The following is a 15,944-nucleotide window of genomic DNA, read 5'->3' as shown; positions in this document are numbered from 1 at the left end:
CAATCTGACCAGTAGGATTTTTTAGTTTCTTTAACCCGCTAAACTGCCGAATTGTCAGTTCCAAGTATAACCTTATGACCAAAGAGATAGTGATGAAAATGCTTCAATGCTACAACTACAGCAAGAAGTTCTTTTCCGCATAGTGCAATAATTCATTTCATGTTTATTCATAGTTTTACTGTAGTATGCAAGTACACGTTCATGTCCATCCTGAACCTGTGATAATACAGCTCCTGATGCATAACCTGAACTGTCGGGATCAAGAATCATTGTTTCACCTATTTTAGGGTAAGCTAGAATTGGACTAGACACAAGACATGTTCTAAGATTTTCAAAAGCTTGCTGACATTCTGCTGTCCATTTGAAAGCGCAATACTTGTTTGTTAAAGCATACAGTGGCTTTGCAATTTGCCCATAGTTTTTGACAAACCTAGAATAATATGAAGTTAGCCCTAAAAAACTTTTCACATCTTTTTTACTGTTTGGTTGAGGCCAGCTTTTAATGACTGATACTTTTTCAGGGTCTGTCTCAACTCCCTTTTCACTCACTACATGCCCCAAGAAACTACATGACTTTTGAAAGAATAGACACTTAGAAGGCTTGAGCTTAAGATTTGCATCAAGAAGGCGTTGAAAGATATGTTCTAGCCTAGTAATCTGTTCTTCAAATGTTTTACTTGGACAGATAATGTCATCCATATAAAGACAACATTCCTTGTATTGCATACCACGCAGAACATCTCCCCTAAGACGTGAAAATTCTGACGGGGCGGCTGCTAGTCCCATAGGTAATCTTGTGTATTGAAATAAACCTAAACTAGTAGAAAATGCTGTTTTTCTCTGTCTTCAGGTGCAATGCTCATCTGGTGGAATCCCATGTTCAGATCCATTGTGGAAAACCATGAATTGTTAGCCAACCCGTCTAGACACTGTCTAATGTCCGGCAGGGGATATGCATCACGTTTACAGAGGGCATTGACGGCGCGAAAGTCTACACACAGTCTCCAGTCCCCTGACTTCTTGCGAACAAGAACTGTATTACTACTCCAGGGGGATATAGAGGGTTCAATGATACTGTGATCTAAAAGTTTTTGGACCTCTGCTCTCTCAGCTTCCTGTTGTGACAGAGGAACTTTCCTCATTGGCTGTTTTACCGGTTTTGCACCTTGAGTGTCTATATGATGTTGACACGATCAGTATAACCAAGATCGGTAGAGGTTTTTGCAAAGACGGACTGATACCTAATGAGCAATTTCTTGAAGGACTGCTTTTGCTCATCATTGAGATTAACTGAACTTCTATTAAACAGTCCTGTAGATGTTCTGGGAGATCGTCATTGACCTTCAAAGACACGTGTCTGCAAATATTTGAACTTTCAGTTTTCTTAGTATCATCAACAGAAAGAACAGTAGCCTACAACTGTATTCGTATTCAAAACAACAGGAGCATTACCAAAGTTTATAACATTGACTGCCTCAGAATTGTCTTTACTGAAAACTCCTTGGACAACAGTGAAATTCTTATTGTATGTTTCTGCTACATTTTCAATCAACAGATTTCTGAAAAGTTCTCTTTCCTTGGAATTTTAACATCTACCCAAGAACTGTATTAGCTGGTAAAGTAATTTTTCTCTTTAAACCCTTATTCTACAGTGCGGTTTGGTCCCTTTCCATGGTGTAACATGATAGAACCACTTCTCAGAACTAATTGCTGGTTTTTCATAATCAATAGACTTGGCATTACTACACAAAAGTCTTGACCCAGAATACAGTCAGTGTCAATGTCACAAACCAGCATGGATATATTGTACTTTGGACCATTGTCAAAATGTATTTGAAAATTAGCTTTACCATGGATATTCATTTGTCTACCATTCACATCTGTTACTGTATGGTTCACTTGACTAAGAATTTTACAGTTTTCTAGAGTTTCAAATGTTTTAATGACAGTATAGAAGATGTTGAGCCATTGTCAATAAGGCACTCAATTTGTGAATTCTCAACAGTTAAATATGCATAAAAACCATTGTCAAAACAGTCATGTTTCATTTGTTCATTGTTGTCCAAGCAGTGGGCCTGTTGATCTTGTTCAGGCCTGTCAGTGCCCATCAACCCTGGCCTACTGAGTAGATGGTCTTGAGTTTTCCGAGTTCCTGTCAGTTGATGCAGGATTGTGTAACCTAGGACAATTTTCCTAAAATGACTAGGAGAGTTACAAATATAGCATCTCCTGTCCTGACCTGGTTGAGCTTTTGGGCTAGCATCTTGTCGGATCCGCCATGGCTGCATGTGTTTTGCACGTTCAAGTTGGTCAATGCGATCAGTATTTGCTTTAATGTCATTCTGACGTCCTGATCAACTGTATAATCACTGCCTTGCCCTTGTGTCATTCGGACCCTTTTTCTGTCTGGGCCAGTCCCAAAGATACCTTCGTATGTTTCAATTATTTCAACTGCATGTACGACGGTCTTGCAGTTTTCCACAATACATTTGTATTTCAGATCTTGGCTCAAACCTCGATAAATTGTATGGAGTGTCATAAGTTCTTGGGCAGTAGGATCCAGTGAGGGTAAGCCTTTCTAATCATCTGCTGAACATCGTCTGCAAACTGAGATTTCACTTTCACCTGGGAGTCTGGAACGAGCCTCTAATAGGGACAACCATTTGGACCTTTGATTTCCACCACCAAACCTCTGTTCAAGTCTGGTTACTAGCAGATCATAGCGCTCCCTTATTTCAGTAGCTAGATGTGTGTATATACTCCAGTGCCTTCCCTCTCAGTGATCCAGCCAGGACAAGTGCCTTAGTGCGTTGATTCCAATTGCCTAACTTAGCGCAGACCTCAAACTGGGTTTCAAACACTTCCCAATCTCCTTCACCCGTATAAATATCAGGTTTCATTTACTGATTGTATTTGACTCTGGCACCTGTCTGTTATGCACGGGGAGTTTACATAAACTGTTAGTATTTGTAGGAATTCCAAGGTAATTTAGCCTTTGCCTGGGTGTGGGACTACGACTTTTATTTGCCCTATCACCACCTGCTTCAGAGTCACTGTTGTCAATTTGATCAATAACTCTAACATGCCTAATGTCATCATCCTGTGGAGTACTGTTTATGTTGGCCATATTTTGTCTTACGTGTGAGAAATACAACTTCACTTTCCGAGTCTGACATTTTTTTTATTTTATTTTTTTTTTTTTTTTATTGAAACTGTGGAGGTTGACAAAATTGTGTTTATTTTCCAAGTCCTTTTTGGTAATTTATTTTATGTCATAAAGTTCAAGGTCAGTTCCAGGCAAATGTAAACATTACTGTAAGTTCTTTTATTCCATGTTCCTGACACCCTTTGTAAACTGAGCATGTTTTATATCAAATAAGGTTAAGAAATTCAACAGTTTTAGTTGTTTATTTCAGCAGAACACCAGGGAGAATTAAATGTCAATAATAGTCTAAAATCATTTACCAGAGATTTGTCACAAGTTTTCACGACCTTGTTTGTCAACCAAGTTGAAAAGTGTCCCAAATGACCAGCTTGGCCACTTATATTAAGCTCTGAAAGTGCCAGGACTGTCAGAATTGACCAATCTATGGTTCCATTTGTCCTGTAAGTCTGGCAGGATGACAGGATTTTTTTTTGGAATGGCGGCCATATTGCCCGGAATATTTTAGAAAAAGTGAATTTACATAAATAATATGAATGATAATATGCTAAAAACACTTAAAATACAAGCCTTACTAGTCATTTCAAATGTTTAACCAAAAGCTTTAATAAAAACTCATAAAAGGAAAGAATTATTAAGGAATATAAATTCCTAGCTGCAAGGATTTGAATATTCCCGCCCGCCAAACTTAGAGGTCATAGCTGGACAAATCATTATTACAAAATACTGCAAGAATAGCTGAAAGATAGAAAAGTTACATAGTTTCTAGATGAGAAAACATTAAAAGGTTTCATGTGACACATAATATGTGGGAAAAACTAGCAACTAAATTATTTATAAAGAGGCCTTGGAAATTTGACCCAAGGTAGACAACTCTTGTCGGCCATTTTGAACCAGTTTACAAAAAGGTAAGAAATCAATGCTTTCTTCAAATAACCCTTAATAAATGTCCTATAAAGTCCTATATGTTCAAGATGTCCTATAACATTGTATTAATATCTTAATTTGTGAGATATTCTCTTAGTATACATAAAATAGTGGAAAAATGTCACAGTCTCGAGAAGTTCAGAAATCCTGGCAGGTAAGTGCCTTAAATACCTCCAAATATAAGCTTCATTATCAATTTATTCTGTTAGTAAAGTATCCTACATTGTCATCCAAAGTTTATATATTATGTTTCATTTAAGATATACTGTCTAGATTGTTTATTTATAACAAGAGGGTCATGATGACCCTGGATCGCTCACCAGAGTAATATGTTTCAAATGTCAAACTGATGATTTTCAGAAATTTTTTGGAAAATTTTCCAATGTACAATCAAGTAACCCCTGGGGCGGGGCCAATTTTACCCCGGGGGTCATGATTTGAATAAAGTTTGTAGAAGTCGACTAGGCAATATTACACATCGAATATCTAAGATCTAGGCCTTCTGGTTTATTTTAAGCAAATTTATGAAGATTTCCCAATGTACAATAAAGTAAACCCTGGGGCTGGGTCAATTTGACCCTGGGGGGTCAAGATTTGAACAAATTTTGTAGAGGTCCACTAGGCAATGCTACATGTCGAATATCTAAGCTCTAGGCCTTCTGGTTTATTTTTAGAAAATATTGAAGATTTTGTTATGTACAATCAAGTAACCCCATGGGGCGGGGCCAATTTGACCCTGGGGGTCATGATTTGAAGAAATTTTGTAGAGGTCCACTAGGCAATGCTACATGTCAAATATCTAAGACCTAGGCCTTTTGGTTTATTTTTAGAAATTTTTTGAAGATTTTCCTATGTAAAATCAAGTGACCCCTGGGGCGGGGTCAATTTTGACCCTGGGGTCATGATTTGAATAAATGTTGTAGAGGTCCACTAGGCAATGCTACATGTGAAATATCTAAGCTCTAGGCCTTCTGGTTTATTTTAAGAAAATTTTTGAAGATTTTCATATGTAAAATCAAGCGACCCCTAGGGCGGGGTCAATTTTGACCCGGGGGTCATGATTTGAACAACTTTAGTAGAGGTCCACTAGGCAATGCTACATGTCAAATATCTAAGCTCTTGGGCTTCTGCTTTTTGAGAAGAAGATTTTTTAAGGTTTTCCTATGTAAAATCAAGTGACCCCTGGGGCGGGGTCAATTTTGACCCGGGGGTCTGATCTGAACAAATTTTGTAGAGGTCCACTAGGCAATGCTACATGTGAAATATCTAAGACCTAGGCCTTCTGCTTTATTTTTAGAAATTTTTTGAAGATTTTCCTATGTAAAATCAAGTGACCCCTGGGGCGGGGTCAATTTTGACCCCGGGGTCATGATTTGAACAACTTTAGTAGAGGTCCATTAGGCAATGCTACATGTCAAATATCTAAGGTCTAGGGCTTCTGGTTTTCGAGAAGAAGATTTTTTAAGATTTTTCTATGTAAAATCAAGTGACCCCTGGGGCGGGGTCAATTTTGACCCCGGGGTCATGATTTGAACAACTTTAGTAGAGGTCCATTAGGCAATGCTACATGTCAAATATCTAAGGTCTAGGGCTTCTGGTTTTCGAGAAGAAGATTTTTTAAGATTTTTCTATGTAAAATCAAGTGACCCCTGGGGCGGGGTCAATTTTGACCCCGGGGTCATGATTTGAACAAACTTGGTAGAGGTCCACTAGGCAATGCTTCACACCAAATATCTAAGCTCTAGGGCTTCTGGTTTTTGAGAAGAAGATTTTTAAAGTTTTTCCTTTCGATTGCCATGGCAACCAGAGTTCTGCATGGAATTCAATTCTTTGAACAATTTTTAGAGAAGACCATCCAAGGAACATCCCTGTGAAGTTTCATCAAAATTGGCCTGTTGGTTTAGGAGGAGATGTTGTTTAAAGGAAAGTGTGGACGGACGGACGGACGACGGACGGACGGACGACGGACGGACGGACGGACGGACGGACGCCGGACGGTGAGCGATCACAATAGCTCACCCTGAGCACTTTGTGCTCTGGTGAGCTAAAAATAGCAATATGTAAGCTTCAGGTTAAATTTGGTATTGAAATTCTGAGTCTATTACAATACTGATCTCAAAATCTATAGGGGTCATCTGCTGGTCTAGCTACTAGGCCCAAGCGTTCTTGAGTTATCATCCAGAAGCAGATTGGTCTAAATACGACCGATCAACATCTGCAAAACAATATACCCCTCCTTCGAACGGGGGCATAATTATGAAATATATGTACAGTGATTTCGGCCACAAACTCATACTTTTTCTTCACTTAAAACTTTGTTTTAGGATTTAAAATCAGACTCGCGATAACCATTATGAAATTTATTCAAATTCACTACACATCTGTAATATCACTTTGATTTCTTTGCCCAGTTCTTACGGTTCCGATTAACCTGTTTTAAAATATCTGCAGATTCTACAGTATTTATAGATTCCCGATAATGTTTCATTATGTCATCTTTTTCCCATTCTTTCTTCACTTGCGGATGTTCACTTCTCTTCAGTAATTTAGTTTTAACTTTCTCATTCACCCAACCAGTGATCTCCAATCCTTTCAGATTATACATATACCATTTTCGACACCAAGGTTGTGGTCCCAACGCAATCTGACAAAAAAATGGGTTTAAGTTAGTATTTATCATAGACCCGACTATTCTACATTTGATATATGGTTTTCAGGCTAAATTTTATTTAGTGATTAAAAGAGACCCAGACCCCCTATTTCACAAAAATACTTGTTTGTTAATTGACTTGAGCACATTAATTTGCTTAAGTAAAGCAAATTAATGTACATACATGTACTTAAGTCAATTAACAAACTTTAGTATTTTCCTGAAATCGGGGTCTGTAGACAACAATTTCTTCAATCCTTTTTGACTTGACAATATCGATCTCTTCAGGTTATAAAAGAAAATAAAAATACCTAACAGGGTCATGTTAAAACTTGGCCTTGGAATCATCAAGATAAACATTCTGACCAAGTTTCAGACTGATAGGGTCATAAATGTGGCCTCTACAGTGTTAATAAGCTTTTCCTTTGATTTGAGTGGTGACCTAGTTTTTGACCACACATGACCCAGTTTTGAACTTTGCCTAGGAATCATCAAGATAAGCATTCCTACTAAGTTTCATGAAGATAGGTCATAAATGTGACCTAAAGGGTGAGCTAGTGACCTAGTTTTTGACCCAGTTTCAAACTTGGCCTAGAGATCATCAAGACATTCTGTTCAAGTTTGTAAAATATCAACCTCTATATGGCTGAAAGGGGCAAAATAATTTTTTTACGACTTTCAGGGGCAGTAACACTAGAACCCATGAAGGAATCTACCTTGTTTTCACAAGGAATCAAGATCTTAACGCAACTAAAGTTGTGTGCAAGTGTGGTTAAAATCGAATGTAAAATGTCTCTTCTATTCTATTGTGTTCACAAGGTAAAAATTAACAAATTTTGGCTCTTTCACGAGTCAATCGGGGCCGTAACTCCGGAACCTACTATTGGATCTGATGGATTCATCATGGAATCCAAGATCTATTGTTGTTAAAGATATTTTGCAAGTTTGTAACAAATCAAACCATAAATGAAGTCTCTATATGGTTTCAAAAGCCAAAATAGACTAGAAATACATTCTGCATGCCCACAGGCAGACTGTTGAGCCCGCCAGCACCTTTGGCCTCTAAGTGTGACCTTGACCTTAGACCTAGGGACCTGGTTCTTGCGCACGACACTCCGTCTCATAATGATGAACATTCATGCCAAGTTACATCAAAATCCCACCATGCATGAAGAAGAAATGCTCCGGACAAACCAATTTGACCTTTGACCTCCGTTACCTTGACCTCTGAGATAGGAACATGGGGTTTGCGCATGACACTCCTTCTCACTGAGGTAAACATTCATGCCAAATATAAACAAGATTGGTCCATGCATGTTAAAGTTATGGTCCGGACAAAATCAGACGGACGCATATACAGTGACCCGCCAAAAGTGACGACTATATTGAGCTCACCGCAAGCGGGCTCATCAACAATTATGGCCCTTTAAGGGGCCCTATCTCTGGAACCCATGATGGGATCTGGCCAGTTTTCGAGATATTATGCCAGTACAAGTTGTGTGCAAGTTTGATTAAAATCGATTGCAAAATGTGGTCTCTATCATGTTCACAAGCCAAAACAGCAAATTTGGCCATTTAAGGGGCAATAACTCTGGAACCCATGATGGACAACAGAACAAGACCTTGACCTTGAGGTAGGGGTCTAAATCTTGTAAGGGACATGTTGTCTTGTTTTAGTGTAAGGACCAGTTAAGAATGACTAATCCTTTAAATGTGGTTCGAGTCTTGTACTTGACACTTGTTATGCCTAGAGCCATAAAATACAAAATCTGACCCCAGTGACCATGACCTTTGAGGTACCTGAGCCTAAACCGACTTGTCTGTCCCTTACTAAGATCAATCCCTACATGAGGTTTCAAGTGTAAAGTCTGATGATTATAGGGACAGCAGTTAAGAACATACTGTGAAGTTTTTTCACCTTTCCATAAAACTTTACATTGAAATCACGGCTGAGTTGGGACAAATAAAACAGCCTTCTTTACTCTTCAAATAATTATACTAAAAATGAAGTATAAATGAGACCTTGACCTCCAAGCTAGGGGTCTAAGTCTTAAACTTGACGCATCGTCTTGTTATGGTGAATGTCTGTGCTAAGTAATGTGAATACCCAGCCATGTATACAAAACTTGTAGATCAAACAAGAAAACATTCCTATAAATAATGTCTGAAGAGTGTAATACAAACTTTTAGGTCCATTATGCACATTTTGCCTAGGGCAAAGGCCATACCTTGGGGTATTATGGAGTGAAATCCCAAACAAAGTAGAACTTCACATGCTGAATTACATTCTTATAATCTTCAATGACTGTAGGTAAAATACGTTTTGGAGATGTATGTGACACAAATTTTGTCCGACACACAGACTGACATAGGCAAATCTAAATGCTTCAGAAGTTTCAAAGAAAAGGTCTGTTACATTAATTTTTAAGTTGTAAACTGAAGACAGCTGGAAGATAACTGCCAGACACAGAAAAATCAAAATAGCCTGTCTGCAACCCTTTGGCTCTGGCGACAGCGAGATATACCTTGGTTTTATTGACAGGAACTTCTGTGCCTTCATGTATTGTCTGAGGCTCCATGTCCTGTGGGAAGTAACTGTGCTCAAGTGGACAGTCGCGCAGGTATAGTAGTTCATCATCTAACCTCTTCTCTAAAATTAACACCTCAATCTTCTGTAGCAGTGGGTTATACATCTCATACATGACCTCAATACCTGTAACAAGACAATGAATTGTGCATCTCATATATGACCTCAATACCTGTAACAAGACAATGAATTGGGCATCTCAAATCTGACCTCAATACCTGTAACAAGATAATGAATTGTGCATCTCATACATGACCTCAATACCTGTAACAAGACACTGGATTGTGCATCTCGTACATGACCTCAATACCTGTAACAAGACAATGAATTGTGCATCTCGTACATGGCCTCAATACCTGTAACAAGACATTGGATTGTGCATCTCATACATGACCTCAATACCTGTAACAAGACAATGAATTGGGCATCTCATACATGATCTCAATACCTGTAGCAAGACAATGAATTGTGCATCTCATACATGACCTCAATACCTGTAACAAGACAAATAAATATGCACCTCATACATGACCTCAATACCTGTAACAAGACAATGAACTGAGCATCTCATACATGACCTCAATATCTGTACTGTAACAAGATGAATTGTGCATCTCATATACGACCTCAATACCTGTAACAAGACAAATAAATATGCATCTCATACATGACCTCAATACCTGTAACAAGACCATGAATTGTGCATCTCGTATATAACCTCAATACCTGTAACAAGACAATGAATTGTGCATCTCGTATATGACCTCAATACCTGTAGCAAGACATTGGATTGTATATATCGTGTATGACCTCAATACTGTAGCAAGACATTGGACTGTATATCTCGTGTATGACCTCAATGCTGTATATCTCATATATGACCTCAATGCTGTAGCAAGATACTGGATTGTATATCTTGTGTATGACCTCAATACTGTAGCAAGAAATTGGATTGTATATCTCGTGTATGACCTCGATACTGTATATCTTGTGTATGACCTCAATACTGTAGCAAGACATTGGATCGTATAATCTCATGTATGACCTCGATACTGTATATCTCATATATGACCTCAATACTGTAGCAAGACATTGGATTGTATATCTCGTGTATGACCTCGATACTGTATATCTCATATATGACCTCAATACTGTAGCAAGACATTGGATTGTATATTTCCTGTATGACCTCGATACTGTAACAAGACAATGGATTGTATATCTCATGTATGACCTCAATACTGTAACAAGACAGCAGATTAAACATCAGGTATGACCTCAATACCTGTAACAAGAAATTGGATTTTCTATGTCATACACAACCTCTTTACCTGTAACAAAAAAGTGTATTATACATGTATGTCATACGTGACCTTCATATCTTATAAAAGTAGGTTATACATTACATTCATGATCTCAACTGTAAATAATACATCATACACATTACCTGAACATGTTTATTTCTGTAACCAGGACCAAAGTGTAAGCTCCCTTTAATGCTACTGTTACTACTGATAATCTGTCAGGAATAAGAACACAAAAAAATATATAATGTGGTGGTAATTTCTGCTTCCAGTGTTACTTTCTAGCAATACATGATTGATTACTATGCACTTTACACAAACGGATCATCGATGACTTTACCTACGAGATTGTGCAAAATAAAAATAAGTAGACTTGTTACAATACCTTGGTCGTCTATGACATTGCGCAGTACAAACGAGTGCCGTAAACCATGACCAGATCTGCGTATACATATCCCAACAAATCTACTGCTCTTCCCTGGTGCAAACTTATCAGATACTGTCACTGCTAATACACTACCTATAGTAAAAACATTCTCATTATTACCTTGTCATTCTTATATCTAACAAATAATTCATAGCAAAACCATGTTTTAACACTATTTATACAGGGAAGTAATACCTTGGGCGTAATAATTTCACAAGGGTACAACCCTTGTGAAATTATTCCGAAGAACTTATAACCGCCCATCTGTGCTCAGGTAAGCTAAAAACCTCACGCTTGTTTTTTCATTCCAGTCCACACTATCCCTCGGTTAGGGAAAAACCAGTCTTTCACAGGCAGGCATGTAAGATCCTTATTATCTGAGACACAATGTCTTCTATCAAATTGTTATTGTAAACATACGCCTTATCTGGGGATCAAGCTCCAGAAGCCATAGAAGCAGACCAACAGCTCTGCATCAAGCTGTATAAAATACTAGTAAATTTCTTATAATTTACTTGTAACTCATCTTAACGTAGTCAGAAAGTTAAGAGATGTACAAGGGTTTAAAACTGGACTAAAATGTGCAATGCATACCAACATAAAATTCTGGAATATCAATGATTTTCCTTCTTTTGAACATTTCTTCTCTTTCCAACATTTCTGTAATACGATCTCGATATTTCCAATCTGGGTCTGGCAAAAATTCTGGAAACTTCTCTCTGTACCTATTGACCATTGACACATCCTCATGTCTATACTGTTTAGAAGCTTGATTGAGATAAATTTTCTCTGGGTTTGTGTTGAGTGGTGAAACCCTGTGTTTCTCTAATGCTTCATTTCTAATGGTGTTATCGTGTCGGCTAGCACTGCGACGCGTCACACTGACAACCCGTTGAAAAGCTTCTGAAATAAAATTACTCTGTATTATTAATAATTGATATACCACATTTATATTGCACATTATTCAGGTAATACAAGACTTTCAAAAGTGCTTTACAGCAGACACTGACAATTACAAAGCAGATTAATCTAAACATTGGAGTGGTGAACTGTCACAATATAAACAAGAGGGCCATGATCGCCCTATATCTCTCACCTGTTATCATTGCACTTGAGGACAAAAAGGTCCTCAGTAAAAATATTTAAGTCCAAAGGACAGGAACAACAAAGGGAAGAAATTTAACCAAAAAGAAAAAAACAATTCTTACAAGGTACAGATATGTCAAAATGCACCTAAAAATTGGAGGTACCATCCACGTTGTACCACAGAAAAGTGGTCTCGGTTTTCCCTATGGCCAATAATAAAAAAGTTACTAAAAATAAGCTATTTATAGTAACGTAAAAGGGAAGTAATTAAAAAATAAATATTGTAAGTGAACAAAATAAGGCTCTGCCAAATAAATCTGTTGACATAAATGAAATTTCAGATCAGTATCTTCATTAGTTACACAGATATACCCATTTTAATTTGAAATAAAGGGAGGTAATCTGACATAATCAGTCCATAGTTATCTACCCTGATTGTCTCAGTCCAACTAATGACAATAATGAAATTTCAAATAAGTCCTATAAGTACTTACTGATATAAATCCATTTTGATTACAATCACGGGAGGTAATCAGATATAAAATAACTCTGGAACCTACGATTGGATCTGATTTGTCATGGAATCTAAGATTTATTGTTGTTGAAGATATTTTGGAAGTTTGTATCAAATAAAACCATAAATGAAGTCTCTATATGGCTGCAAAAGCCAAAATAGCCAATTTTGGACCTTTATGGGGCCATAACTCTGGAACCCATGATGGAATTTGGCCAGTTCAAGAAAGGAACCAAGACCTTGTGGTGATACAAGTTGTGTGCAAGTTTGGTTAAAATCAAATCATAAATGATTCTAATGAAGCTGCTATTGTGCAGACAAGGTCAAAATAGTTAATTTTGGCCCTCTCAGGGGCCATAACTCTGGAACCCATTATGGGATCTAGCTGGTTCAAGAAAGGAACTGAGATCTTATGGTGACACAAGTTTTGTGCAAGTTTGATTAAATTCAAATCATAAATGAAGCTGCTATTGTGCAGGCAAGATCAAAATAGCTAATTTTGGCCCTTTCAGGAGCCATAACTCTAGAACCCATAGAGGAATCTCGCCAGTCCAAAAAAGGAACCAAGATCTTATGGTGATACAAGTTGTGTGCCAGTTTGGTAAAAATCAAATCATAAATAAAGCTGCTTAGTGCTATTGTGCAGACAAAGTCAAAATAGCTAATTTTGGTCCTTTCAGGGGCCATAACTCTGAAACCCATAATGGGATCTGGCCAGTTCAAGAAAGGAACCGAGATCTTATGGTGATACAAGTTGTGTGCAAGTTTGGTTAAAATAAAATCATAAATGAAACCACTATCGTGCAGACAAGAAATTGTCGACGCACGGATGACGGGTGATCACAAAAGCTCACCTTGTCATGGTGTGACAGGTGAGCTAAAAATGTATGCCCAGAGCTCCAGATAAGCTGCGTATTTGCGTATTTACGCAATTAAAATTGCAGAAAACCCAATTGAATTCATACAGTGTGCGTACTGAAACGCAATTAAAATTCTTAATACCCAATTCGTAAAAAATAGCTTGCGTATCGCATTTTCCTTATAACTAGAACGGGTACGAGACTTTAACGCTAGATTTGACTGACTGGTTATACGTTACTGCAGAACAGGTTGCAATTTATCGGAAAAATAACAGGACCATTCAGTCGGCTGATCAGTGTTATTTGGACGCTTTGTAAACAATTTTACGCCGATAAAATGTAAAGAGGTTGCAGGAAAAAACATTGTTGCAGCACAAACAAACAAATTAGTGGGATATTTTGCTGTTCAACAATGACAGAAAATCTGTTTGTGACGATGTAGTGTCACCAATACTGGATGACATCTTTGGGAGAATGCATATTGCGGTGACCACATCGTTCGGGATATTGTGGATGAACTGATCTCAGACTGCATTAAAAGTGAAAAAGAAAACAACAGTATGAAACATTCATTTTAAATACATTTTTGTATTAAACATTGAAGGGCGCCATTAAAATACTTAGTCAGTCCTGTTTAATGATATATACCATGTATACTGTAAGCAAAAAAATACTCAATTGTTAGTGCGAGATTGGTAAAATACCCAATTGGTTTTAGCAAATACCCAATTACTTCTGAAAAGGCTGGGTAATGATATTATTTTTACCCAATTCAAATTTCCAATACCCAATTCAGACAAAAAGTGATGGGTAAATACCCAATTGCACCAAAAGCTGATCTGGAGCTCTGATGCCAGTCACAGCAATAAACTTTTCACTTTTAAAATTCTCTACTTATTGAGCAGACTTGTTCTCAATTTCAAAATTATTAAAGGGCAACAAGGCCTATTCATCTTGTGTCAAACTTTGGCAAACTAATATATCCATAAACATTCTGAGTTTCTGACTAAGTTTGATGAACATTGGATAAGAAGTTTGCTCAAGTTACAAGAAGATACTGCCAACCAACCTGCCACCCACGCACCACAGGTATTCATGTAATACATCTGTTTCAGTTGTGTTAAAAACTGATACATCAATGTTGAAATGCAGTGCAGAAACATTATTGTACCTCGGATGTTTTTTATGCAAACTTAAAATTGTTAACTGTAGAAATATTTTTCACCAATTTAATTTTAATTGGTCGAATTTATTATCAGTCAACGTTCGTACAGTCCCCATTTTACATACCCCTTTCAGGGCCTAACTTCATGTGAGTTTGCTTACTAAATATAAATTTGAATTATGTAAACTTTTCAGCAAATGTTACGCTTTATTTTGATACCAACCGTTGCTAACAATTTGCAGAAATAAAAAAGTTACTAGTAAAAAACCTCATTTTCTGTCCGGGTTTATCATCAGTACCAGTAGCTTTGATAGTTTAGTAGAAAAGCTGACCTAAACATAAAACTTAACCAGGCAACGCCAACGCCGATCAAGTGATGACAATAATTAATAACTCATCATTTGTTTTCAAAAAATCAGACGAGCTTAAAAGGCTGAAAACATCTGTAGCGGTTCTCGTATCGAGTGGCCTTGGTAGCTCAATTGGTAGAGCGTTGGCGCGGTAAGCCGAAGGTCTGAGTTTTGAATCCCAGTCGAGGCTGCACATTTTTCCTGAGACTGTTACATTTGGGGGCTTGTCTGGGATGCTCACCCTTGGAGCCCATAGGGGGGCGAAGCAGTTTGGTTGGGGTGTGCATCTGAATTCGGTTAACAGTCTGTGGCAGACATTGGCCAGGAGTGCCAATGTCTCATAATAAGAGGGAAGGTATCATATATATATATATATATATATATATAGACGGTTCTCGTATCGGGTGGCCTCGGTAGCTCAGTTGGTAGAGCGTTGGCACCGTAAGCCGAAGGTCCGAGGTTCGATTCTTGGTCGAGGCTGCATATTTTTCCTGAGACTGTTACACATCATTTGATGTATAAGACGAGCACCCAAACTCAAGAAGATAGAATTGGCCCCTACTGTAAGTAGCGAAAACTCATGATAAATGAGTGTAGCGCAATTATAAAATTTTATCTTAAAATCTGTGTGAGAAAACATAAAAACTAAATGTTTTCTACAACCTTTATTTGAATGAATCAATGGAGAAATTCTTCCAAATATTGATAAATTTGCCATTTGTGTTTGGTTGCAATATTGATCACAATCAATGAGCGCTTGATGTCCTAGTAACAACTTGATTTATGAAAAGTTTTTAATCCAAAAATATTCTTCAGTATAACCGAAGCTATGCCAAAACTTTTCTTTTTTTCTCTCCTTTCATAGCAGTAGGACACCATGATAAAAGATAAGACAAAAACATCAATTTTAG

At 37.6% G+C, this 15,944-nt stretch overlaps 1 protein-coding gene and 1 non-coding gene across 2 annotated transcripts; one reads left to right on the top strand and one right to left on the bottom strand.

The window, feature by feature from the left end:
* Positions 1 to 6,435: 6,435 nt before the first annotated feature.
* Positions 6,436 to 15,851, bottom strand: LOC123551934 (39S ribosomal protein L19, mitochondrial-like). The gene is made up of 5 exons (XM_045341242.2): positions 15,697 to 15,851; positions 11,653 to 11,961; positions 11,017 to 11,151; positions 9,266 to 9,453; positions 6,436 to 6,734 (listed from the first exon to the last, which is right to left on the bottom strand). The coding sequence occupies exons 1-5, from the start codon at positions 15,749 to 15,751 to the stop codon at positions 6,480 to 6,482; spliced, it is 942 nt and encodes a 313-aa protein (XP_045197177.1). The 5' UTR covers positions 15,752 to 15,851; the 3' UTR covers positions 6,436 to 6,479.
* On the top strand, positions 15,441 to 15,513 carry Trnat-cgu (transfer RNA threonine (anticodon CGU)). Its single transcript has one exon. It is a non-coding gene; the product is annotated as a tRNA-Thr (tRNA).
* Positions 15,852 to 15,944: the final 93 nt, after the last annotated feature.

This window comes from Mercenaria mercenaria, chromosome 4 (assembly GCF_021730395.1).
Source record: "Mercenaria mercenaria strain notata chromosome 4, MADL_Memer_1, whole genome shotgun sequence".
In the NCBI taxonomy this organism is placed as follows: domain Eukaryota; kingdom Metazoa; phylum Mollusca; class Bivalvia; order Venerida; family Veneridae; genus Mercenaria; species Mercenaria mercenaria.
Note: the sequence above shows the minus strand (reverse complement) of the source record. Positions and strands in the feature narration are given on the sequence as shown.